The 25,579-nt window shown below is 40.7% G+C and overlaps 1 protein-coding gene across 1 annotated transcript in view; it reads right to left on the bottom strand.

Annotated features, from left to right (window-relative positions):
* Positions 1-610: 610 nt before the first annotated feature.
* The window catches only part of LOC143040255 (acyl-coenzyme A amino acid N-acyltransferase 2-like), a 29,331-nt gene continuing 4,362 nt past the window's right edge, over positions 611-25,579 (bottom strand). The window contains exons 2-5 of the mRNA XM_076211023.1: positions 17,414-17,627; positions 17,004-17,186; positions 12,110-12,356; positions 611-6,642 (exon numbers count right to left, since the gene is read on the bottom strand). Of these exons, the coding sequence (XP_076067138.1) occupies positions 5,828-6,642; positions 12,110-12,356; positions 17,004-17,186; positions 17,414-17,620 (1,452 nt within the window). The 5' untranslated portion in view covers positions 17,621-17,627 and the 3' untranslated portion in view covers positions 611-5,827. The remainder of the gene's footprint in view (positions 6,643-12,109; positions 12,357-17,003; positions 17,187-17,413; positions 17,628-25,579) is intronic.

Raw genomic sequence — 25,579 nt, 5'->3', positions numbered from 1 at the left:
TTTTGTTAATTTTACTTTGGCAGAGATTCACCAAAGACCAAAAGTTATATTAGCAGTTGAGGTTATACTTTTTTGCAAAATTATTACATTAGGATGAAAGAGACATTAGAAAAACATGGTAAACGAAGAGTTGAAGGAAGCTTTAATCAAGTTCAAATTGATAGTATAGGCAAGTCGTCCGTTCAAACAGAAAGTTGTTCTATTCACGCTGCACATCTATATTGGGACTGCATATCTGAAACATCAATATATGAAAAAATCAACTTTATCAGATGCAAGTCACGTTTCAATAATGCTATTGCAGTTCTTTCTTCCTCTAAATTGTTTTCAAGTTCCTGAGCACCACTCGCTCTAGCCATAGTGAAAGGCGTGGGCCGCTATGCTCAACGATCGTGGTAACTGCTCGTTTGGTTACCAGGGACAGCTCGTTAGTAACCACCAAGGGTTTTTTTTTTTTTTCTTCTTTTTTTGATCAATTTATTACGCTCAAGGAGCGTCAAACCTAGTACAAAAGTGTAGCTATGTACAGAGTACTAGTGACACACAGGACACACTCGAATCATAACTGAAGGAATTATTTGTAGTTTATCACCCATTAGTGCGGGTGATACAAAAACATATACTGTACACTGATCACCTTCTGGCAAATATTTACATATAATAATAATTAATCGTCGATGAGGTATCAAGGTTGTTGGCATATGGGGTGTAGCGCAGCCTGCACGATGTGTACCTCGGCACCACCAAGGTCCATGGACCTTGGTAACCACCAAGCTGTTGTAGCGTCAGTTTCACACCTCCAGGTGTAGGTCCATACTCGACGAGAGCTAAGCACGGAATGGACCAATAGATGAGTTCTGACAATGCCTCTCTTATTTCTCAGCTGTATGCAGATTTTTTTTTTTTTTTTTTTAACATAGTAAGGGAAGCTGGATAGTACAGTTATTATATTTTTTATTATTATGACAACGATTTGAATTAACTCTGTGATACGTGGTATTTTTTATGTTGCCACGCCGAGTTGTCACAGATGAGACAAGTGTCACAGGGTGGGTAATCGTTGTTATAATCCTAAGACGTTATACTAATTGTACTACAGAGCTTCATTTTCTATAAACAGAATATGGAAAAAAAATAGCACATAGATGAGAAATAAGAGAGACAAAGGCTCGTATTGCGGTTGATTTGGCACAACGTACGCCACATCCTGTACGGACTCCTTGAAGCGCACAGACTATAAGACAGGTTTTGAAATTGTAAGTAAAAACTAAATTCACCATCCCACTCGCACGCAGTGGAAAGTGAGAAACCTCTGGTAGGACAAAGCCCTGTTAGTTGCTGCAAAGTCACTGGATTTTTTCAGGGCTATCGGAAACCATTGCAGCAATCCTGTAGCGGATTCCGGGAATCGAACTCACGACCACCTGCTCATAAATTCAATATGTCACCCACTGGGCTACTGCGCGGCTAATGTTACATATAAACGATGAAATAAAGTCAGTGATAATGTAATTTTCTTTAAGAGGGGGACGAAAAACAAACGCTGAAGGTGAGAAAGTGAAAGAAATTCTAGAAATAGTGAGAAAATTACAAGAGTATTAATTCTGAATCACGAACAACAACAACAGTGAAGATAAGTTCCGACCAAATTGAAAAAGAAAAAAATGTAGGCAGCCTTTAGTTGATACTAACAACGACGCCTCACCAAGAGACTTTCCACAAAGTCCACATTGGTCAGACATTTTGATAAAATATTATGAACTTGATGTACTCGATTCCTGGTTGGCAGGTCTAGAAAATGCAGACTATCAAGTTATATTTCCCTCCAAAGGCAGGCTGCTGTTTCATCTGCAACCTTCGTTCTCCCTAGTTCACTTGAGATTTGTCTTACCCCTGAGGTGGCTGTCGGCCAACTGTTATGGTGAACAGCAACGCATTTAAGTACCTCAACCCACACACGCCGTCATCCAGACTAGCGAGACAACGTGTAGGGGAGGTGGGGAGGGAAAATAGTCCCGTGGGGATTGGATACAGGCAAAACTATGATGTAGGGATATATTTTCGACCATTTTCAATAAGAGACTATGCCATAACTTGTAGTAGAATGACTATACAGAGCAGGATCCCTAACACCATCACCCAGTCATCTTTTACGACACGCATGAGAAACACGGTGGCAAAATTCTTTCCCCATCTCCTACAACAGGGGTTAGGAAGAGTTTCAAAGGATCAACAATAAAGGAGGGACGGTTGTAGTGCAAAAGTAGCATCATTCCTCTGAGTAGATATTCTACTCTCATATAAACAAATGATATGTGGTTCCGGTCCATAAAAGCACCCCAAAACGATCCCTCATTTAGTTTTCATGAGGTCATACGACAATCAAAATAGGATTAAGATTATTAGGTACATGCAAACCTGTTATATCCAAAGTTAAATACTTCACCTTCACTTGGCTTACCTCAAAAAACTCGACTATCTATTTAACTACACTGGAGAATTTCTTCTGCAGTCATAAATTCTTTGCAATCGAGGGGAATAGGTACCACGAAGATGAATTAGTTTGGTGGCAGTCAGAATGAAAAGGAATGTGCCACCCAGTACAGAATGGGTTAATCAAAATAGGCTTTAACATACGTCTTTATTTTCTCTTTAGGAATTACAGTGTTAGTCTTTTGACTTAACATGTCATCCCAGTCATTTGTTACATCTATGCAGCCTGTAATACAGGTCAATTGTCGGTTGTGGGGTACTGGCGAGCGAACGAGTCCTTCTTCTTCCTATACATGAGTCGATTTTCCCCCGAGAATATATGTTATTGGCTAATATCGTGGTTACTCTTTTTAGCTCAGTGTTGGTCAAAGATACCTTAAGTGAACTTTTGTAGATCTGTACTAAAGAAATCCTATTCTATAGTCACGACGGGAATAAACTAGTGCAGGTCGACGGTGTTGTAATAGTCCCCTCTTCATATATGGGTAAATAGGATGCGAAAATATTCAATTAATGACTTCAACTGTAGCCACCTATCTACGCACGGCACATGGAAAACGTGTTCCTTAGTGTAAAAGATTTGTACTATGTACGTACCCCAACCTATCCAACTCTTCCAAGACAACTCCTCTTTCAATTTCACGTTTGAAGTGAAGATTAATCTCAACCTGCTTTTCTTAAATACTTGTGTTGGTACCTCTAACGATCGCTTTACCATAGAAGTATATCAATGTATGGATGAAAGAAATTTTCACTCCTCTCACTAGCGTATCACTCATCTAGTTGGCGCCTTCCTGCTTTACACCGCGAGAAAATATTCGCCACGTTTCTTCCCCAGCTGCAATGTCCTTGGTGCACCCTTTTCATCGAACAGGAAATTACCGTCGTCTTCTCCGACTCACACACTCACTCACACAAATTAAAACTTATTCGACATTATGACCACAGTGATAATAATGAAATAATGATAACATCAACAGTAACAATAACAAGAGTGGCAATGATAATAGCACTAAATAATCTTGTTCGGAGTCAAAAGACATCTGGTTGGCCTATAAATAGAAAAGAATGAATAAGGTAAATAATAAAACTGCATTACTGTCTAAATTGTGACACTGTTAGGCATCACAAGATAATATCTGAGTTTTCTGTGAAGTAACTGCATCTGGTGCATGTAATGGTATTGTGTTTGTGTTGGATGGTATCTTGAATGTAGGCTACCTAGGGTGATTTTTGTGTTCCTTATAATTTTCCCTTGGGTTTAAGGAGGGAGCATTTATTTTAGTATGGAATATTTTGGTCCTCAAAGTTGTTGTCGTTCACTAGATTGTCTGACCGAGTAGTCCCGCCTCCCTAAGGAACTCCAATGCTGCAACGGGGATTTCCCACGAATCCTTTATAGAGTGTGTATTGTGTTGCTGGCAAAAACAACAACAATAACGATAATGGCGATAACAATAGAAATAGTAAAAATTATAACCATAGCGACAGTAACATTGCTAACAATATCAGCAATGATAAAGCTGATAACTATAATAATGACGACCATAATAACGGTCTGAAAGAAATGTGGAGTATTACTTGAATCACCATTTCCCATTAGATTACTGTTGAATCATCATCGATTATATCATGTCACTGATTTCTGCTACTAAAATGTTCTTACGGTGCTACAGCATGAATGAAGTATTCATTTTGTGGTCAGAATGAAATCGAGTAGACGCTACACCCTCGCCTAGAATTACCCACATATACACACCACACTCACGCATACTCCCATCGCACTAATCGTCGATTTATTTTTGTAGGAAAAAAAAAGCCAAACTCATTGTTTTTCATGTCTACTAAATGAGGTCTTCTTCGGTATTCTCGGATGATTTTGTCGTTGGCTTTACGTAAGCCACATCGAAAAGAAACATACGCCCAGTCGTTTTTTACCTGTCGCTAACAGAAACTATGTGGGTACTGACATTGAATACTGCAAAATTCCAATCAAATCTCGTCATATAGTGAGGTTTGGGTCCTACGATAGGCTAACGTCACCTTTATGTAACGTTTGGGTTCATGGAAATAGTTAACCTAAGACTTATATCACTGTGACCCAGTGAACTAGTGTAATGGTGTTCCCCAGGAAACTCAACTAAAAGACTTGACAGTAATTGTCTTAAGTTATCAACTATATGGCAATTACATACAGTAATCATAAATTGTATTTTCTTTAACTGATCTTGCCTAAATGTAAATACAAAATATCACAATGGGAAAAGGTGTATTCAATGAAGTTTCCTTTCTGAGGAGTCGAAAAAAGTATTAGAATTGCATATATTGAGAGTAATCAATTCATACTTAAAGTGAACAGTTCACATGTCAACCTACAAACATTACCAAAATATTACTAGATAAATATATTTTAAAGAATTCTGCATTTAATTTTCTGGGCAGATATTCAAATGTAGATTTTTATGACAATCACCAAATACTGATAAATAGCTTTAAATGTTGCATTTTCCGGTGTAACTGTGTCTTCTTTCTTTTTAGTTATATCAAGATATTTTTCCAAGCAGTATGAATAATTTATTTAAATCATAGCATATAGTTTAGCTAAAGCAAATTCTGAAATTTGTGTATTATGCAAATTCGTGAAAAAATACTTATCTAATGATATCTGGTAATGAATGACGCCATAATAAGCAGGGTTGTTTGTAATGAAACATTTCACAAAGACGGTCAATACAGGACCTCCCTCTTGTCGGCTTGAACCAAAATATGTCATTTCGTTTTGTATAAAACTTCCTCTTCACTCCGGGGCACATCGCACGTCTGGCAGCATTAGCTGCCCGACGTGCGATGTTGCGTCATAATAATCGCATTATAAAAAATAAAGTCAGTGCTCAGTCGTTCATTCTCTTTCACCCGTGTATTTTGATAACCATAGAAAATTGATGAAGCCAGTTTAGAGAGAATCGAAATTACGCAGGTACGACTACAATAAATATAATCAAGATGGCGACGTCGGCATCATAGAGTACCCACTTGCTCCTCATGCCACCTACGTAGGCGTCACCGTATGGAAGTGGTTAACGCTGATAATATATTTCATATTAATACTCTGAGCGTAATGGAGTGAGGAAATGGCAGATAAAAGAATAACCTATATTACAATATGTATATAAATGGACTGAAATGAAGACCCAGCAAACTTTTTTTTCTCTTGAGTAATCCAAAGTATTTATGTGTGACACGTGATGGAGGTGCAGCCTTTGGAGTTAAGAGGAATGGATACATAAATTCCAATTCTTACATGCTGGATCGATCTAGAAATACACACCTAAAATTAGAGTGTGTTCAGACTATACGCACGCTGTTCATGAATATAGTTTTGATACCAAGGACTTTGGTCTTGAATATGATACGAGATGAAATTCCGAATCTCGGACCAATGATGTACCTGTGCAAGACTATACAATTGTGGTTGGTCGCACCCATAGTACAAAGCTGCCCCTTTTCGTCCTATCCTCTTTGCCATAACAGGACTAAAATCTTGCCACAAAAAATCGGTATGTGCCACGTATGGAACTTCTAATAAGTGACCCACACCAGGATAGAGAATAGTTCTAATTTTGTCTGATCGCCCCCGAGTAGCCAGCCGCTTCTGAAGAACTTCAAGACCCCTGTTCAGTCCTAGGGCGTCTTTGTCTCCCCCTATAGATAGAAAATAAGTGTCATCGTCCGCTTCTTCTATGGGCACAGTGAGAGGATACTCAGAATGTAGTTTACTTGCGAAAAGGCCTTCGTCTAAGAAAACTTTATCTCTTCCCTTTTTGAAATGCATGTGCCTGGGATCATAACGTTCTCCAAAATATTCCCTGTCTTTGTAAGTTAGATGGCATTCGAAAAAGAAAGGGAATCCGCCAATGGTAACTACAGCCTTAACCTTGTCCATCCAGGCTCCACAAGCGAGAGCTGAGGGGGCACTCTGGGACACGGAAACAAAGCCACACCTGTCAGGGATGACACTAGGCTGATTCAAGAGGTATTCCACAGCCTCCTCGATATATTCCAGTTCAATTCGCCAAAAAGATTTGGGCAAGTCCTCAAACTTGAAGAGCGCCAGGGCAAAGGCAGCAATGCCTCGAGAAGCGAGTAAAGCTGAAAAACACATAAATAAATAAATACATACATGAAGATATCCATACATGAATGAATAGAGTAATTAACAAATACAGTACTTATCGTATACATTTTTGTACCTCGAGAGGTAAGTAAGACTTAAACCGTAAAACAAAACATACATACAAGGGCATGACTACATTATAATATGGAAAGGGAGAAGGTTGAGAAAACCTGAGAACCTAAGTTGGTCGATGCAAATAAAACTCAGATCTTGGATGTAAATATGAATGGCCTATTCCGGCGAAACTGTTTTCAAAGACCATGTAAAAGGCCTTATCAATGAACGTCTCCATCAACTGACCCAGCAATTATAGCAATACTCCACTCCAGGGATCCCTTATGCATGGCCATATCATTATCTTGAAATAAATTTTGTGATTTCACCATTTCATGTTCAAACAACCACTTATGATTTTCTGGAACAAATTCTGGAAGTGCATCCAGATCTGTCCGAGTATACTTTGAAGTAACTGATGTGATTCTGTTTTTTTTTTTGTTTTTGTTTTTTTTTCTGCACTGGCACAGGTGAAGACGAGTTATTGCCAGAGGATGGATGCAGAGAAATGCCTCAGACTTACTATTTCTTCGATTATATCATGTGTAGCTGATTTTTGTGCTTATATACAATCCATTTCCTCTGGCTATATATTTTTTACAAACTTGTCCTCATGTTTTGTCTTCACAAAGGCTTATTCAAGTGGTCACCCCTAGTCGTAGTTCCCAAACAGGAGGGGTAGTAAATAGAGACACAGACATTGCTAATAGGTGAAGTCGACGTCTAGCGGATATAAGGGCAGCAAATCATGATACCAACTCTTCAGAAAGACATAACTCCAATCCGGTTGAGTAATGTGTTATTCACTTAATAAAGGCTCTTCCAAAGTCTCTTGTTTCCTTCCCGTCGTCTTTCTATATTTGTAAAAAAAATCTTAATGTATATATTTGTGTGCGTGTGTGTACATTTACCTAATTGTAGTATACAGAAAGGAGGACCTCTCGTGGGGTACCGTCTCCTGCTCTCCGATTGATCATATTTAACTTCAAATTCGTGTATGATTCCAATTTGGTCTATACCTTTATTTTCCAATTATCATACTTAGATCTGAATTCTTGTATTGTTCCAGCTTGGATTATATCACCTTTAACCTATTCCAGGTATATATGCATCTCTATGGAAATCTGTATTTCTTCATATCCTTTAGACATGTAGTGTTTCTTCATTCTTTTCTCATGACTTCTTAAACCCCTGCTATCCTTAATCAAGAAATATTTTCTATCAATGCAATCTATTCCTCTAGCGACCCGAATAATGTAATAATATTACCTCTTTCTCGTCAATTTTTCAATGTTGACAGACCCAATGCTTTTAGTTTCTCTTCATAACAATTTTTCTCTTCATAAAATTTACCTGCCAGGCTGGGAGCCAGTTGAGCCGCTGCACTTTGCATTCTTTCAATCTTGCTCACATCTTTCTGTATGGACCCCATACTACTGATGCATATTCTATTCTTGGACGGATCAGGGATTCTATGATTTTTTTTTTTTTTTATCTCTTTGTCCATACAGTAGAAAACCATTTTAATTTCCTGCAACAGTCAATATATCTCTCCCACAATCCTGCTGATATATATACATATATATATATATATATATATATATATATATATATATATATATATATAAATTATATATATATATATATATATATATATATACATACACACACACACACACACACACACACACACATATATATATATATATATATATATATATATAATGTATATATATGTATATATATATATATATATATATATATATATATATATTGCCCATTTCTAGTATTTTCTATCTATTGAAATTAATTTTCTTGGTTCCATGTGAAAATAGCATATACAGTTCTTTGTTTTTTGTAATAACCTACATTCCTCCTTGTTTTTCAATCTTCTCGTGATTTTTGCATCATCTGCAAACATGATGACGTAGCTTGTACTTTCCATCATGGCATTGATATACATAAGAAATATTATAGGCGTGAGCACTAAACCTTGTGGAACTCTACTGGTCACTACTCTCCATCTTGGCATCTTATCTTTTACTACTGTTCTCGTGTACTTTCCCTTCAAAATATCTTTCATCCACTCGAGTAATTTACCTCTTAGTCCCCCAATATGCTCTGCTCCAGTTTCCATATAAAAAGAATGTTTGGTAATTTATCAAAACCTTTCTCTAGATTGAGGTACACAGTCCAGCCAGCCCTCCCTTTCTTGTAGCGCATCGATCACCCTTGAGTAAAAGCTTAAGAAGTTTGACACACATGACCTTCCAAATCTAATGACAAACTGTTTGTCAGAGTTATGGTATGTGGTGTAGTGCTTTGGCCTAGGATATTAGCATAGAGCAGAGTTCCATAGTGTTGTGACATGCCCCGACCACTAGTGACACTTCCCATACAAGGACCCCCTTCTAACGGCCGACAAGGCCCCTTTTTATACATGTACTAGATGTGGCAACGTCTCTTCGCCCTGTGTAGTGAAGAACACTGCCCCCACGCCAGTCGATACCCGTTTGTCTTACCGTCCACGCTTAGCACTCCCATGTATCCACAATCCACTGATTAATAAACGCGTGAATCGTCCAACATGTTTCACTGCTGCCCCCCTGCAACATTGTTTGCAAACATGGCGCAGTGAGTAGGATTACTCGCAATTGCTTGCAACTTGCAACAGTGAAACATAGGACGATACGCAAATCGGTGGTGCGTACGTGAACAAATCACTGATGAAACTAGACGAATAGGTGACAGTGTACATCCTGGACCATGAAATGCCGTGCGACAGTGTAACACTTTTTCGTTGGGCGCGTTGTAGTGCGAACAAAGGGGCCTTTCATCCCATTCCCTGGATACTGAACCTCTCGGCTGAGCTCTACCCCCCGCGAGCACAACTCGTGCACAGAGCCCAGTTGACCCACGCAGGCCACGCCCATCCAGCCGAGGAACTCGTATAACAACTCAGCTCCCTCTCTGCAATACGCCATTGCAGGAGAATGACAGTATTGGATGTCAAGGAGGACTCACACGCATGCACCGTGTCGGCATGCCAAAGGGCTCCACAATAGGCCTCCCGCTCCTGCACCTTCCCCCGGGAAGGTTGGCGGTGACATACGCGAACAGGCTCGCCGAGCTAACACTACCCATTGACAGCTCACCGGCCGCTGCTCGCGATTACTACCTACGAGAATGTAACGACGTGTTGGTCTCCAAGGATGACCCCTGCACTGCCCCTCCTAGGAAAGATGGTGGGTCCCACCCATGAGAATCCACCTGAAAGCCGACGCGGTGCCCCTCGCCCCTCACACGCCCAGGCCGATACCGTTCGCATTTCAGGATCAAGTGAAGGAAGAACTTGACTCAATGGTGCAGCAAGGTATCATCAGGCCTGTCGTAAGGCGAGCTCTGTCGTCGCCACCCGTGCTGGCGCCCTTCGACCCCGCCCTGCCAGTGGTACTGCAGACGGATGCGTCGCGCCTCTACAGCATCGGGTACGCCCTCCTCCAAGACCACGGTCAGGGGCACTTACGTCTCGTCCAGTGTGGCTCGCGGTTTCTGACGGACGCCGAAACCCGATAAGCCACTATCACTGGAGATGCTTGCTGTCACTTGGGCCGTGTCCAAATGCAAACCATATCCGTTTGGATTGCCCCACTTCTCGTTGATGACGGACCATCGTCCGCTCATCCCCATCCTCACGTCAGGAGCGTCGTCACCGGCAACGCCGGCGCTTCGCGGGGACGACCCGTCTCCCGCCGCCGACGCCGATAGGACGCTCCAGGAACTTCGGGCCGCGGCACGGATGGACACCGCCTACGGCCACCCGCTTACCTGCGTGTCCTCCGGGTTCCCGTCCAACCGCTTCGCCCTACCCAACTCCGTCCCCTCTTATTGGAAGCTCCGGGACGCCCTCTTCGCCGACGGGGAACTGGCGCTGTACGACCAGCGCATCGTCGTCCCGGCCGCCCTACGGAATCGCCCACCGGCCCCCGAAGACGCCGTTCCCGTCACGGCCCATCCCTCGATGGAGGACCCCTTTCAAAAATACATAGCTCCTTCCTGCATATTCTTGTAATCATTTCTAGTTTATTTTTAAGGTTCCTTTGTTTTGTTGCATTTTTTGCTTTCTCTCTCTTTTCTTCTTCTTATTCTTCTTCTTCTTATCTCACACCTCATTGAACCAGTCTTGTTTCCGTTTCTTTCTTTTTTTTTTCTCTCTCTCTCTCTAATCTTCAGCACATGTTTTCTCATTCCCAGGTTGTAAATGTAAAGAAAATTTTCCCATTTCCTTATAGTTTCAGTGGTATTCATTAATTCCTCCCAGTCTGCTTCTTCAAAGATTACTCTTCAATCCTGAGAAATCTGCCTTCCCAAAATTTAGTCTTCCTTGCCAGTGTGATTCTTTCCTTGACCCTGTTTCTTAATCCAATAACCGAAATGAATTTGTTACATGGTCACTTTTTCCTAGAACGACAGCACCGTGTGAAGATGGCATCGCATACTCACTCCATTACCTTCTCTTGAAGGTACCAGATAACTCCTTCCTCTAGCTCCACCATTTTGCTTCTGACATGGGTATGTACCGACAGCCTTGACAACTAACATCATAATCCGCATTCCCTAGTCCGGTACCGACAAGTTCTGACCTATCTTCCTCACGTCCTGTTTCAGTAAAGTGTTCAAGTGAATGCTCCTCAACCGCCTCATGTTCCGCCTTAGGGACAAATTCTTCACCAGACTCTATGGTTTCTTGACGCAACGCAGCATACACTATTGTCTCTTTGAGGTGTAAACACGCCTTTCCTCTACCACCATTGTGGTTTTTTCTAGATCTTAAGTGATTTAGATATTGCGAACAGGAATATTATCCTTGACCAGCTTGTGGACTTCGCGGTTAAAGGAATCCTCTTGAGATGACTACGAAGTAACATGAAAGACAGATCATCCCATGTACTTTTTCGAATGGGATATAAGCAAAACCTGGAGTTTCGACCTTGGTATTAGCCTCTTTTCAGACCATTGCTAAAGTTTATCTAAATCTTCTTGAATTGTTTATTGGTTTAAGTGATCATTTGCCATTCCGCACAGTTTTGTGTCATTAGCAAATTTGGAGACAATAGATTTCAGTCCATGGTCTATATCATTTATATATACTGAGGAACTCCACTCGTAACATTTTTCCATCTAGAAGTTCTGCCATTTAGAATAACTATGTATATAATTTCCCTGGATGTACTAAACTTGCCGCTCACTGAGCGTATTAGATTAATGAAAAAAAATCATTCCTCTTTCTCGATAACTCTGCATTAGACCAATCCCACATTTACAAAGAAAAATCACCAACGTATTTACAAAGCACTAAAATAATCACTATACATAAATAATACCTACCAGCTCTTATCTCCACTAATCCACCGAGACCACCGTAAGTATCAATAACTCCAGGGAAAGGTCCAGGGCCAGAAGGAAGAAAAAGCGTTCCTCGGATGCGACCATGTCTCACGGGAATCCGACGGACTCCAGGGGCCATAGCAAGTCTTTCCATCTCACACGAGGCGATGGCTTCAGGCCGAGAAGACTTGTTCTCGGCAAAGTGTGCCTCAATAGGTAAATGGTCCTTATACAATGACACATTCACCTGTTTACAAGAAAGTGGGCGTTAATTGAACATTTATTTACATTTACTTGTTACATATTACACTGGTCAACAAAAATTCTATTGCATCGATATCAACACTTGGTATAATCTAATTCGAGGTTGTTGATTTCATATTTGATTTATTTTCTAGTTGTTTTTTTAATCAAGGTGTTTCAAAGCTTCAAAATGTTGACGTCATTACACTGGCGTTATGGCCTATCTGGAGAAATATGTGATTAGACTCTCCTTGAATTAGCTAGGTAATAAAAAAGCAAATACAACATAATCTAAATTTATTCAGTAACATAATTTTAAAAACTATCACGCATAAACAAAGATTATAGTTTATATAAGACTGATTGGTAGATAAGATATTGTTTACTATGAGGAGACAAAGCTAAATTGCGGTCTATTCAGGTAGGAATTTGCACTTGAGATTCTTGTGTTTATGGACTATCTCAGGGTGAACGCGTTTAATAGGGGATTTACACGGTATAACGGTTGGTCGAACGCGGTTCGACAGACACGTGTGATGTGTGAATGTGTGAACGGGGTATTTGGTTGTCGAACACGTTGGTCAAACCCCAACTACCCCGTTCACACGTTCACACATCACTTTAAATACGTGTCTGTCGAACCGCAATCATGTGTTTGTCTTGTCATTCTTGGTATCGTTCTTCCATGGTCTTGAGGTCCTGATGGAGTCACTCACATTCGTCGTCACTTACTGCCCCTAGATTCTCAGAGAATCTATCAAGAAATGAAGTTTAACAATCAAGTTACATCCAAGATCATGAAAAGCTGACAGCATATTAGATACGAGAGTTTCATAGTTATCAGCCTTTATATCACTGAGATTTTTTTCTATTGTAGGAATGAAAGCCATCCAGCCCTTTCCTTGTCGTTCATCTTTCTGATAAATTCTTGATAACGTACAAGTGCACGAATCTGGGGTCCACACACCTGCTTTGATCTTTTCGAAGGACACAGCAGGGAGAGCAGGGATTGCGTTGGGAACATTTACGACCAGTATTTAATGCCTTGATAAACTGTTCATCAAGTCCACTTTGATATGGAGCGGAGGAACATTTATCTTTATTCGACCAACAATTGTATCATTGACAATATTTGGCATACCTGCTACCAGAATCTCACATATGGACCACTCTTTTTGGTCCCGGTATTTCGCTCGAGCTCGGTTGTCCCATATACAAAGACAGTATAGATACATTGTGAATCCTCTTTGTTGATCTAGGAGGAAATGAACCATTTTGAGGTCCACACAAATTGTCCAGTTGTAGGTCAATCACAGTTTGAATGTCATTATGCTCCTTTCGTAAATACACAGAATAACCAATTAGAACAGCCACATAGACATTGTCATTACTTATTGAAATACACTTTAGGCTACGCTTAGAACTATCTAGAAATAATCACCAATCATTTGGACTGTACAGCGGAATTCTTAATTCCTGGAGAAGACCTGAGATATTATGACAACAAACGAAATGTTAGGCAGATGTCCTTTGTGGTTCACGGTTGTTCGTTCCGCGCCAACCGGCGCTGACAATGCACGCTCGGCCAGGACGAGTAAGGCTGCATAACCGCAAGTAGCGAAGATGAGTTACGATTCAGACAGCGGCCAATCATCACGCACGACGCAAGCTAGCCAGGCAGCCGCAAGTCTCACTTGCTGGTATAGAAGGTGAGTTGCCGCCCCTATGGACCGTCTTTCTTTCGTATTTTTACTTTCATTTAGTACGTCTCTTATTTTCTACTTTCTCCACTGGCTTTCCATAATGTTATTTGTTACTCACCTAATTGATAGGCCCCATGCCTCCCATCATTCAACTTATTCAATTTTTTATTTCACTTAGCAATTGTATTTTGCACTGTCAGGCTTCTACTTCTCACTTCACTATATTTTCTCTGTTGGGGGAATTAAAAGGAGCTTATTTTTCTTTCTTTCCTTCCCGTCGAGAACCCTCAATTTAGGTCCTATGCCAGTTCTACATTGACGTCATGATCTCTATAGTCCAATGATCTTAACTTTAAACCTCCTCTAAGGACGTGATCTTACAATCCTGAATAAATTTAATTTTCTCCTCCACCCTTTCTCCAATCAGAATCGTTGTTACAAGTCTGTATGCAATATTGTTTACTTAAGCAATTTTAAATCACTGCATACTCACTTAGGTTACATCAGCAAAAGCACAACATACACTATATCCAGGCCCTCAACCATTTTTATTACTCTAGGCGGAGAGCGAGCTTGCACAATCTTTCGCCTACAAACTGTTGTTTACCAAACATCCAACTCATAAAAATAAACCCTCACCATCTACCCCACTTTCTACCCAGGTCTCTCTACCAGCCTCTTACAAGATGCGGTGGAAACAGTCGGAAAGAATTACAGACACATATTCCTAAAGGCGATCAGTGGTAATAGCCCTCTTTTATAAGAGCATAAGAATAAAGAAGACCACAAGGCCTACACTAAGCAATTCCATGTCCATTACCACCTGCCATCCCCATCCATAAAGTTATCTGACCTTGTCTTAAAACCACCGACAGTTTCAGCGCTCACTACATAGTTACTAAGTCTATTCCATTCGTTGACCACTCTATTGGTAAACCAGTTCTTACCTATTTCCTTCTTAAATCTAAATTTGTCCAATTTAAATCCAATACTGCGAGTCCTACCTATTGTCTTAATATGATGACCTTGTTTGGGTCACCCTTGTTAAAGACTTTGATTCACTTCAGCACCTCTATGAGATCAGCCCGCATTCTGTGTCTTTCCAGAAAATGTAAGTTAAGGTGCTTAAGCATGTCTTTGTGAGGTAAATTTCTGAGCCACTGTATTATTTTGGCCATTCCCCTGTGTACTAATTCTAATTAATTGATATCCATTCTTTAGGGTGGAGACCAAGAAATGTACCGCATAGTCAAGGATGGGTGTAGCTAACGCCAGATAGAGTTTGATAATTACCTCTGCACTTTTATGCACTACTATCTTTTCATTTACCAACAGCCTTCTCTTCCCCTCCCACAAACACCGATCCCGCGCGAGCGGGTGGTCTTTTCAAGGTAGTCCATAGTCTACTGGTCGAAAAAGAATCCCCTCGCCAATAGTGAAGCAAGCCTCGAAGTCCAAGTCTCCTGCCCATGCCTCGTGACCCGCGACGCAACAACTCTGATGAATATCCCTTGAAGCGCTCAGTGTCGATAGCCCCCTTATATACACAACTATTTTCTTGTTTTCCTATGGATTTCTCTTCCCCTCCTATAAAAACGATCCCCCGTTGAATGGGTGGCCTTTTCCAGATAGTCCATAGTCCACTGGCCGCCTCGGAACCCGTTGGAAGCACTGATCGACTCGGAACCCGACGGGGAACTTCATCCCCACTCCACTGATCACTTCAGAACCCAAAGAAGAATTTCACTTCTCCCTGTAGCCGCCTCTCTCGCCACCTCCCTGGAACCGCAGTCGTCGCTTTGGTATCTCTCTACCTCTCCCAGCTGCCGACGGGTGGACATCGAGCACAGCAGCCGATTTTCCTTCCGCACCCGAAGCCACAGTTGCTCCCCTCCGCAGACTCGTCTCGGCGCCCAACCCCCGGCGATTTGCCGCGGTACCGTGGGCCGCGCATTACAAATAGATATCGCCCCTCTTGGATATGCCTTCCAAACTGTAAATAACTCATTAATTTCCTTCGGTGTTTGCCTTCCAGCTAGGCCCTGCCCCACACCTCCATCTTCCTGACACAAACAATTATACAAAAATCTGCTCTCCCTATTGGAAGTATGAAACTTTTGATGTATGGTTTAGTAGACTCTTTTCTTGCAACCTGGAAGCTAACACTTCAGCTGCATTTTTGGAGAGCCCCAAATCACGCACAAGGTCAATCAGCTCAGGCTGGCAATACTGCTGAGTTGATGAATCTGGGTTGTCATAAGAAGGATCGTCGAACTCTGAAAGTATTTCTTGAGTTTCATCATCAGTCTTTTGCTTTTGGTCGTTACCCTCATCTTCAGATAGAGGAAATCCTGGAATTGGTAGTTCATGAGAGTGCAGAGTAGGTCGGATTGCTGAAGCTGAGTGGATACTAGAATATGAGATCTTATGTCTGTTTTTCATGTCAATACCCTTTGTAGTGACCAGGCAAAAATAAGAGTCAGTTGTGTGGTCCTTCGGTTCTCGCTAGGTCATGGGAATTCCGAAAGGTAAACTCTTACATTTCCCTTGTGTCCAGTCACGCAACATTTCCTCGCATCTATAACACACACTTCGTGGGGTCCATTTCATGTCTTGGACGTGAAGTATCCACAAATATAGCAGAAAGCGTCAGGATTGTTCACACATTTATGTCTCTTTGTAGATATGATTAGATCTTAAAGAAAGCAAAACAGTTTCAATTTCCCTGTTGATAACATAAACGCCCTACTAATTAAATTTACCACAAACGGCTAGAACGCAAAACTTACAAGTACATGATAACTAGAGCATGTAGAACATCACCGTTTTCGGATTTTAAATCAGTAGATAGAAAATAGTAGTAAGAATATACAAAAAAAATATGCAACTGAGGTTTTGAGAAAAAAAATATGGCCTATGTTATAGGTCACTAAAATGCACCTACTCACAATATCTGGTGTAAATGCATCAACCTTCAAGTATCTAGCAAACTTGTAGGCTTCAAGAGCAGGCCTGAGTGTGGACAGAAGACCCATGGGAAATACGCCCTCATACGAGCCACCAACAGAAAAATCTTGGCTGGTGTTGACCTCTCCCTTGCCATCAACCACGTAGTGAGCATGAGAGACGAACTGTGTATAGAAGGATTACAAAGGATTACAAAGGCGGAGCATACCATAAGAAGGATCGTCGAACTCTGATAGTATTTCTTGAGTTTCATCATCAGTCTTTTGCTTTTGGTCGTTACCTCTCATCAAACACTTGCCCATAATTTGCATGAACACCTAACTATTCATTATTCCCTCTTCCATATCTCGAGAACATAGAGACATTGGTGACCAGTCCCTCAAAGTCTTACCTCTCTTTGCTTCGGGCCTACATTAATTGAGGACTTTAATGTAATTGGAGCTCCAGGCTCGAGTCCCTTTACAGTAATATTTGAAGCTTCGTCATACAGACAGGTTTTTGGTGAAACTTTGAGAGAAACATCCGACGTATGAGTCGCACATGATGTCCTCACAGAGGCCCTCAGAGCTCCGCTCAGTAATGGTCTAAATTTCAACATTGTGTTACTGAAAGGAAAGTCAATTACTTTAGTAAAAGTATCCATAGAGTATGTAGATTATTATAAGCAATTCACTCAAAGAATCTCAGTCCATCCTGCGTTTTCGATTGGCACCCCTGCTCACCCTTCTCATACAATGCAACTCAAGAACTTTTTCATATCTAAATATTTAAATTTCCGATCTGAGTGTCACTCTTCCGACCATATACGTTGGTACAACCGTATTCAAAGACTCAAGAAGATAATTAATAGGAGAAGATGAAAGCCGTAAACTAATCGAGATAAAAAAACATGAGCGGTATGTACTCAAGTCATGTTCAGTTTTGACTCATGAGAATGATTGGGGTGAAGGGGAGGGAAGAAGATGCTGTGCTTCCCGCCACCCGTCCAGTATCAAAAGATAATCATATAAACCTTTCATTTTCTCTTTTATGTGTCACTTCATGGGATATGTCAAAGCATAGTCATATTCATGACTATTTTATATCACAGAAGACATGTTAAATTTTACAACCAGCCTCATAATGACTGGACACAACCATAATAAGTAAAGTGCTGTATAAACATTAAAATTATATTCCTTATCTTATACTCGCTATAATTACTTTCTTTACACTATCGAGTTGGAAAGCTTTGAAATAGTTGAACAAGGATTGCTTTAATCTTTTGATGTACATGAAATTCGTGTAACTTGTATAGTCATTGAGCTAAGTAAACAAATATAAATATATTTTAAGAAGGCTTGGGGTTTACACCAGCTCAGCGGGGGAAGGGTGAGCAGGGCTGCCAACCGAAAACGCAGGATCGACTGAGATTCTTTGAGTGAATTGCTTATAGTTTAATAAAAACATGTAAAAACTGGTGAAAACGTTGCATCCAACGACCACGATTTCGTTAGATTCAGGCTACATGTACACAATATCTAAACCGAGGAAGTCAAAATCTAATTATATATATATATATATATATATACATATATATGTGTGTGTGTGTGTGTGTGTGTGTGTGTGTGTGTGTGTGTGTGTGTGTGTGTGTGTGTGTGTGTGTGTGTGTGTGTGTGTGTGTGTGTGTGTGTGTGTGTGTGTGTGTGTGTGTGTGTGTGTATTCACCTCGGATCTGCTGCAGCCTCTTTTCGAGACAGCCAGACACCACCCTACGGCAGTGAGCTCAGAGCTCATTATTAGCAGATCTCTGGGTAGGTCTGAAACCACTCACACTCCACACACCGGGAATGCAAGGTCACAACTCCTTGACTAACGTCCCGTACCTACTCGCTGCTAGGTGAACAGGGGCTACACGTGAAATGAGACAAACCCAACTTGTCTCCGCCCGGCCGGGTAATCGAACCCCGGTTCTCCGGCTTGTGAGGCCAGTGCCTTACCAATCCGCCACCGGGCCGTGTGTGTGTGTGTGTGCGTGTGTGTGTGTGTGTGTAATTAATTACAAATAAGATAAATAACAAAGGATTACAAAGGTGGAGCATGCCGACAGGAGACCTTTTGGTCCATATCTAGGTCGGATGCGAAAAAAATCATAATAATAAAATAATAGATAAAAACTATAATAATGTAAATAACAAATAAAATACATAAATAAATGCATAGGTATAGTTGAATAATAAACAAACAGGTAAATAGTAAATAATAATATAATAAATTGACATATAACTAATAATAAATGAAAATCAGACAGACAAATTATAACAAAACAAAAACAAATAATATAAAATAAATTATAATCATTACAGCATCTTGCTTAGGTGTTTATCTAAATGATTCTTAAAGCTTCGAACTGAACTACATTGCACTACCTGTGCAAGAAGTTTATTCCATTCATTAACTACACGGTTGGCAAAGTTGTTTCTACCTACTTCCAAATTGAATCTATTTCCGGACAGTTTGAGACCATTGTTTCTTGTCTGATTCTCATTCAATGTGAAAATGTTGTCACTTTTGATGTTGTCAATTCCCTTTAAAATCTTAAAGACCTGTATCAAGTCACCTCTGAGTCTACGCTTTTTTAGGGAAAACAGATTCATATGTTTTAGTCGATTTTCGTATGATTTATTTTTTTATATTTGGAATCAGTTTTGTGGCTCGCCGTTGTACTTTTTCCAGTCTGTCAATGTCTTTAATGAGATTCGATGACCATACGGAAACAGCATATTCTAAATGTGGATGAACTAACGATTTATATAGCTTGTTAATGAGTGATGGATTTTTGAAATCAAAAGATCGCGCAATCAGTCCCAGAATCTTATTTGCTTTCTCAGAGGCTGAAATACACTGCTTGGATGATTTGAGGTCGTTATTGGAAATCATATTGACTCTCTAGTTTCTACAAAATGTCATTTTGAACTTTCAATAGAAGGCTTACACGATATTTTATCATAGCTACATATTCATAAATAATCAATCATCAGTCCGTTTCCCCAAGTCTCTCTGGAATCAATATGAACTTGAAGGGATGTTTTATGCCAAGTTTGACTCTGTAGTCGACCAGTGTTGGGCATGGTAAACACTTCTACTGTAGCTTTGAGTGACTGCAATACGGTTATTGGCACCAACAGGGCTGGATACGAAATATGCGCTGGTCCTTGTGGTGTAGTGCAATACAGTGGTGACGGAGTGCTGAGTTATTTGTAACACTTTTGTGTGTTAAGTCCAGAAAAATTCTGAGATGTACTTTACCAGAATTTCAACTGGAAAAGCTCAGAGATAATGCGTGTGCCCAGGAATATGCCATGGCCCTCTCTGATCAGTTCAAGGTGCCCTTGAAGACCCTGAAAAACTATGGGATACCTTAACACGTGAAATTCTGAAAAAGTCGAGGAGTGCTTACAAGCTCAAGGTGGTGTCGCGTGAGACAGTGGAGAATATAAAGATGAACCGTGCAACCAGATAGGCTGGGGACCCCCCCACCGATACAGGTTTCTAGAACAGCGACTCTTCAAATTCGTACTCATCCTATCTTATCATTCCTTGGGCATCTTATAATTATATTTTTGTCTACATTCACTCTCGTTGTTTACTTCTCGCGTACACCCATCCCAGCTCAATCACCAAGTGCTTCAATCTCTCCTCAGAATTAACCACAAGTGCAGTTTCATCAACAAACAACTGGTTCACCTCCTAAGGTCCCTCGATATTCATCCACCAGCTCCAAAATTATACCTAGCACTCTTATGATAATCTTCTTTATCACTCTACCCATATACAAGTTGAGCAATATGGCGACGCCATTCAACCTTGACCTTCACCTCAGATCATTCGTTGTCTTCATTTCCGATCATCACACATCCCCTACTACAAATGTATAAAATTTTAACCGATTTCAACAGACATCCCTTTATTCCTTACTTCTGCAACACACCCCACAACGCCTCTCTATCAACTCTATTATAAGTTATCTCTAAGTTCATGAAACCTAAAAATCATCTTTGCATTTTGTCAAATTGGCAACATTCCTTATAAAGGAAGAAGTCTATTGAAATATAAATAAAATTTTGTCAAGTCCGCCTTACTATAAACACCTTGTCTACGCAACTTCATCCTTTCCTAACCCCATACTGTTCCTCCCCAATTAATCCCTCCATTCCTCCCCTAATCTTCTCAATTAATATCCTCCTATACACCTCACCAACTACACTTATCAGACTGATCCCTCTAAAAGTACTGCAATCATTTTTGTCCATCACAACACTTTCTTTCCATAGACGCATTTTGAATAATCTCACTAGCCACTATACTACAGCTACTCTACCCTCTATCAGATATTCCACATAACATCCATCCAATCTATGCACCTTTCCAACTTCGATCTCTTTCATTGCTATTTGTACTTTGTTATGGTCTTGTCATTTTCCTTTCCTATCATAATCATTCTCCTACCATCCCTAGACACTACAGCTAAATCTTCCTCGTATTTCTCTGCAGTGAACAGCTCTTTGAAATACCCTACCATCTCTCTCCAACAGCCTCCTCATCTATTGGTAAATGTCTGTCTAGTCCATTTACCCTCCCTTTCCTACTCGCCTCACCTTTTTGCAACCTTTTCACCTCCTGGCGAAGGTCGAGATGAAGGCGGTCCGAATCCTGCCACCGGCGAAGTTGAACCAAGGGCATGGTTCATTAAATTCCACTCTACAAAGCCCTCTGCAAGGGGCACCGTCCTAGCTTCCCGATAGGGGGGAGTGTGTGACGTTAAACCATATCATCATCATCATCATCATCATCACTCCTACCTTTCACCCGCTCTTCTTCTGGCCTCCCTCACTTCACGTTCCGTTCCCCTCTATATTTCTCACATACTTCCTTGTTTTTTCTTTGAAACCATTATTCATATGCACGCCTCTTTTCCGCCACCACTGTACTCAATTCTTCATTCCAATATTCGTTGCCTTTCCTTCTGTCCCGACCCATCCCCCTCATCCTACCTCCGTCTTTGGACACTTTGATACTTCCTCCTTCAAACACATCCATACTTCTTTTATTCCACCCTACCTCAGCCCTAATTTTCTCTGCATTCCATACCTCCCTCAAATAGGGATGTCACTAAAACCCCTGAAATATCAACTGTATAAAACTAATATAGTCAATACGCCATGTAGGGTTAGTAATCAAAGTTCTATTCAATGGTGAAACAGATTCGTGAACATTCTATCTATATCAAAGTTTGTGTTTGGTGTTTGATGTCTACCTGCAAACCTACTTCATTTGAAATTGTGCCCTAGAATGGGGTAAACGGGAATTATCTAGTAAATGCAGTGCACGATTTCTTGTACATACATACATATACCAAGGCTTTTTTTCCCTTACCAGGGAGGTAGCCAAAAAGGACAAGGCACAAAACATTCCCACCCATTTCATCCCCGAAAACACTCCACACCCCTCCACCCTCCCTCCCATCTTAGCACCTCCTAGATGATGGGTCATCCCTGCACCCTGTCCACTGCCCTGGGTCAGAAGCAGCGACGCAGGACACAGCACATCCACAGCAAGGCCGCTTCATTAAATCGGCGACCCCCCCCTCTCCGTCCCCCCATATAAAGGAGAGGACGGGGAGAAATCCCTTCGGGCTGCGTCAAAATTTTTGCTCACACACACTACCTCACCCCCATTCCCCTGTCCAATCCACCTCATGCATCACATTATTTTCCATATACAACCATTCTCCATTCACCCCTGTTTCTGTCCTCTCCCGTCCTTTCTCAACCGACATTCCCCTCTTCCCCAAAGCCCCCTTCACCCCATCCATCCATCTCATCCTAGGACGTCCCCTCATGTTCACTCCCTCCACATCTGCCTTCCATACCTCCTTTACTAGTCTTTCTTCACTCATTCTTTCCATGTGTCCAAACCATCCTAATACTCTTTCATCCACCCTATCTCCCAACTCCCTTACCACCCCTGTTCTCTTCCTCACTTCCTCATTTCTCACTCTATCTAGCCTAGTAACCCCTATCATACTTCTCAGACACTTCATCTCAAACACATTCAAGCTCCTTCTCTCTTCCTCTCTCATGTTCCATGTTTCTGCTCCATACAGTGCTGTTGGCACAATCACTCCTTCATACAGTCTCCTCTTAGCATCCATTCCCAGATTCCTATTCCTCATTACACTTTTTAAACCACCAAGGCATTTACTCGCTTCTCTCAATCTACATTCTACCTCCACCTTCACTCCACCCTTTCCTGCCACATTTGCACCCAAATATCTTGTACTAGTCAATAAACAGTCAACAGTCTAAGATGCCTGGTGGTCATCATTGTTACTGGCAGTATGTTCCTTATCATAATGTATCATTTTATACCGATGAAATACATTTTGTGAAGAGGTGTTCGATTGATGCTATCAGGCTAGACCTTTATCAGCAGCCTTATCATGTTTATTTATATACGACCTGCACACAGGCAACAGATAAGCTTCTAGGTGACTCCTTCTCTGTTATTCAAAGATATTACCGATATGGTCAATGGTAATCAAGATAACCTAAAAGTTATCCATATAACCGTTCCTACTTTTTTCTCTGTTTGAAGGACATTGTCGCTGGACATGTGAACTGAAGTTCTTGTTTGTGATATTTCGTTTTCTTATCGGTCAATTATTTTACAAATAATTATAATAATCAGCCAATCCCCAGGTCTCTCTTGCAAGAGACCCACGGCCGGCTCTCGAGCAGCTGGCAAAGGCCACCGGATTAGCCCAAAAGTCATCCAAGGAAGGGCAGTGTTCAATGTCTTTTGTTTGATGGTTACATCCAAGACAACTTGTTTCTGGCCAGGCCTGTTCTGCATTGCTATTATCTGTATGCTGGATGATGACGTGAACGAAGTAAGTCGTGTTTTTTTTTTTTCTCTCTCTCTTGAGAAGAATGTAGGACTAATGTCTGAAAGGGTTTGATGGAGAAGGGTGTTTGGTGATCTGCCCTAGCGTGCTTGTTTTGTGATATAAATGAGAATATTTTTGTATTGATGTGTTATGCGGTGTAGTTGGAAGGTTTTTGTAGAAGTTAGAGTAGCGCACTGGTTTTCTATGAGATGGATGAGTAGGGTTGAGGACTCTTCCATAGAGTCGTGTACCTATCATTATAATGTGATGTACTATGGGGGAGGGTTTTGGTTTCTGTGTAAAATTATTCTGCCGGGGTGGTTTTGGTGCATCCTGTCATTATTTTCTATGCTTTATTTTGCATTGTTTAAGGTGTCTATGTTTTCCTAATTCTTGGGAACCACGCTGTGGTAGCGTAGTCGAGTGTAATTCTTGATAGACTATGGGCAGATTTTCCTTCTTCTGTCCAAAGCCAGTTTTTTTTTTTTTTTTTTTTCATTTTCACTGTATTTTTTATGTGTGAGCTGAAGGTCATGTGAGTATCTAAAGTCAGGCCCAGAAGTTTCTAGTTCTTTTCCAGTGGAAGGGTTTGGCTATTCAGTTTTGCTATTGTATTCCTTTGATTCATGATTGTGTATGATGAGTATTGTTACTGATAATTTTCGATAGGAGGCTGGATCTAAGAGTTGTAGCCTCAGGGGACTGATGTGGTGGATGGTATATACATATTTGTTATGTAATTTTTTGTCTCCTTTTGTGTCAAGATTGTGACTAATTCAGTTGTGTTGTTTGGTAATATTTGCTTAGTCTGTTCCTGATGAATTTTGAGGGTAGGTTAGAGGTGAGGGTTGTAGCCACGCGGGAGTATAATAGATAATAAAGTATACGACTTATGGTGTCTTTCTATGTTTTATGGGTCAGGGTTTAGGTCAGTGCCTCGGAGAAGTATGGATAAATATTGAATTATATAACTTATGGTGTTTTTCACTGTTTTAAGTGTGCTCGTACTCACAAGCTTTTTGAGTGCAAGGCACAAATAAGAACAATTCAGATAACAAACACATCACAAATACTTGCGGCCCCCTGGAGAAGGCTTGTACTTCGATCTTTTTGAAGAGAGGGACAGAAAATAAACGTCGAAAATGAGAAGATGGGATTTTTTTTTAGAAATTGTGAGAAAATTGCAATTCTATTAAATCTGAGCCACAATCAGCAACACCGGTGATGAGAAAATTTGCCAAAGTGAAAATCCAGAGATTATGTAGCCTTTAGCTGTCACTAACAAATGCACCAGTAAGTTTTTTGAAGAATGCAAGTACTTGATCATTTCCTTAGAAAAATACACCCACTAGTAAGAATTATATTGATTACTTTTTGGTTTATTGACCACAAAGATACACATCACCTTAAGATATTTTGCACAGTACTCTATGTAATGGTCCACATTAATCAGACATGTCGATCAAATATTGTGAACTTGGATATCTAAAAATCATTCAGAAATCTGCACTGAATGAACATGAATCCACACGCACAACTGTGAAACTGGATATGGTACGAACACGTGCTGGGTCCTCTTGATTTGTATGTTTTTATATTCGTGAAGAGTTGGAGTCCGGGAATCATGTT

Source organism: Oratosquilla oratoria, chromosome 2, assembly GCF_046742065.1.
Source record: "Oratosquilla oratoria isolate Oo_2021 chromosome 2, ASM4674206v1, whole genome shotgun sequence".
NCBI lineage: Eukaryota > Metazoa > Arthropoda > Malacostraca > Stomatopoda > Squillidae > Oratosquilla > Oratosquilla oratoria.
This window is presented reverse-complemented; position numbering and strand designations above follow the sequence as displayed.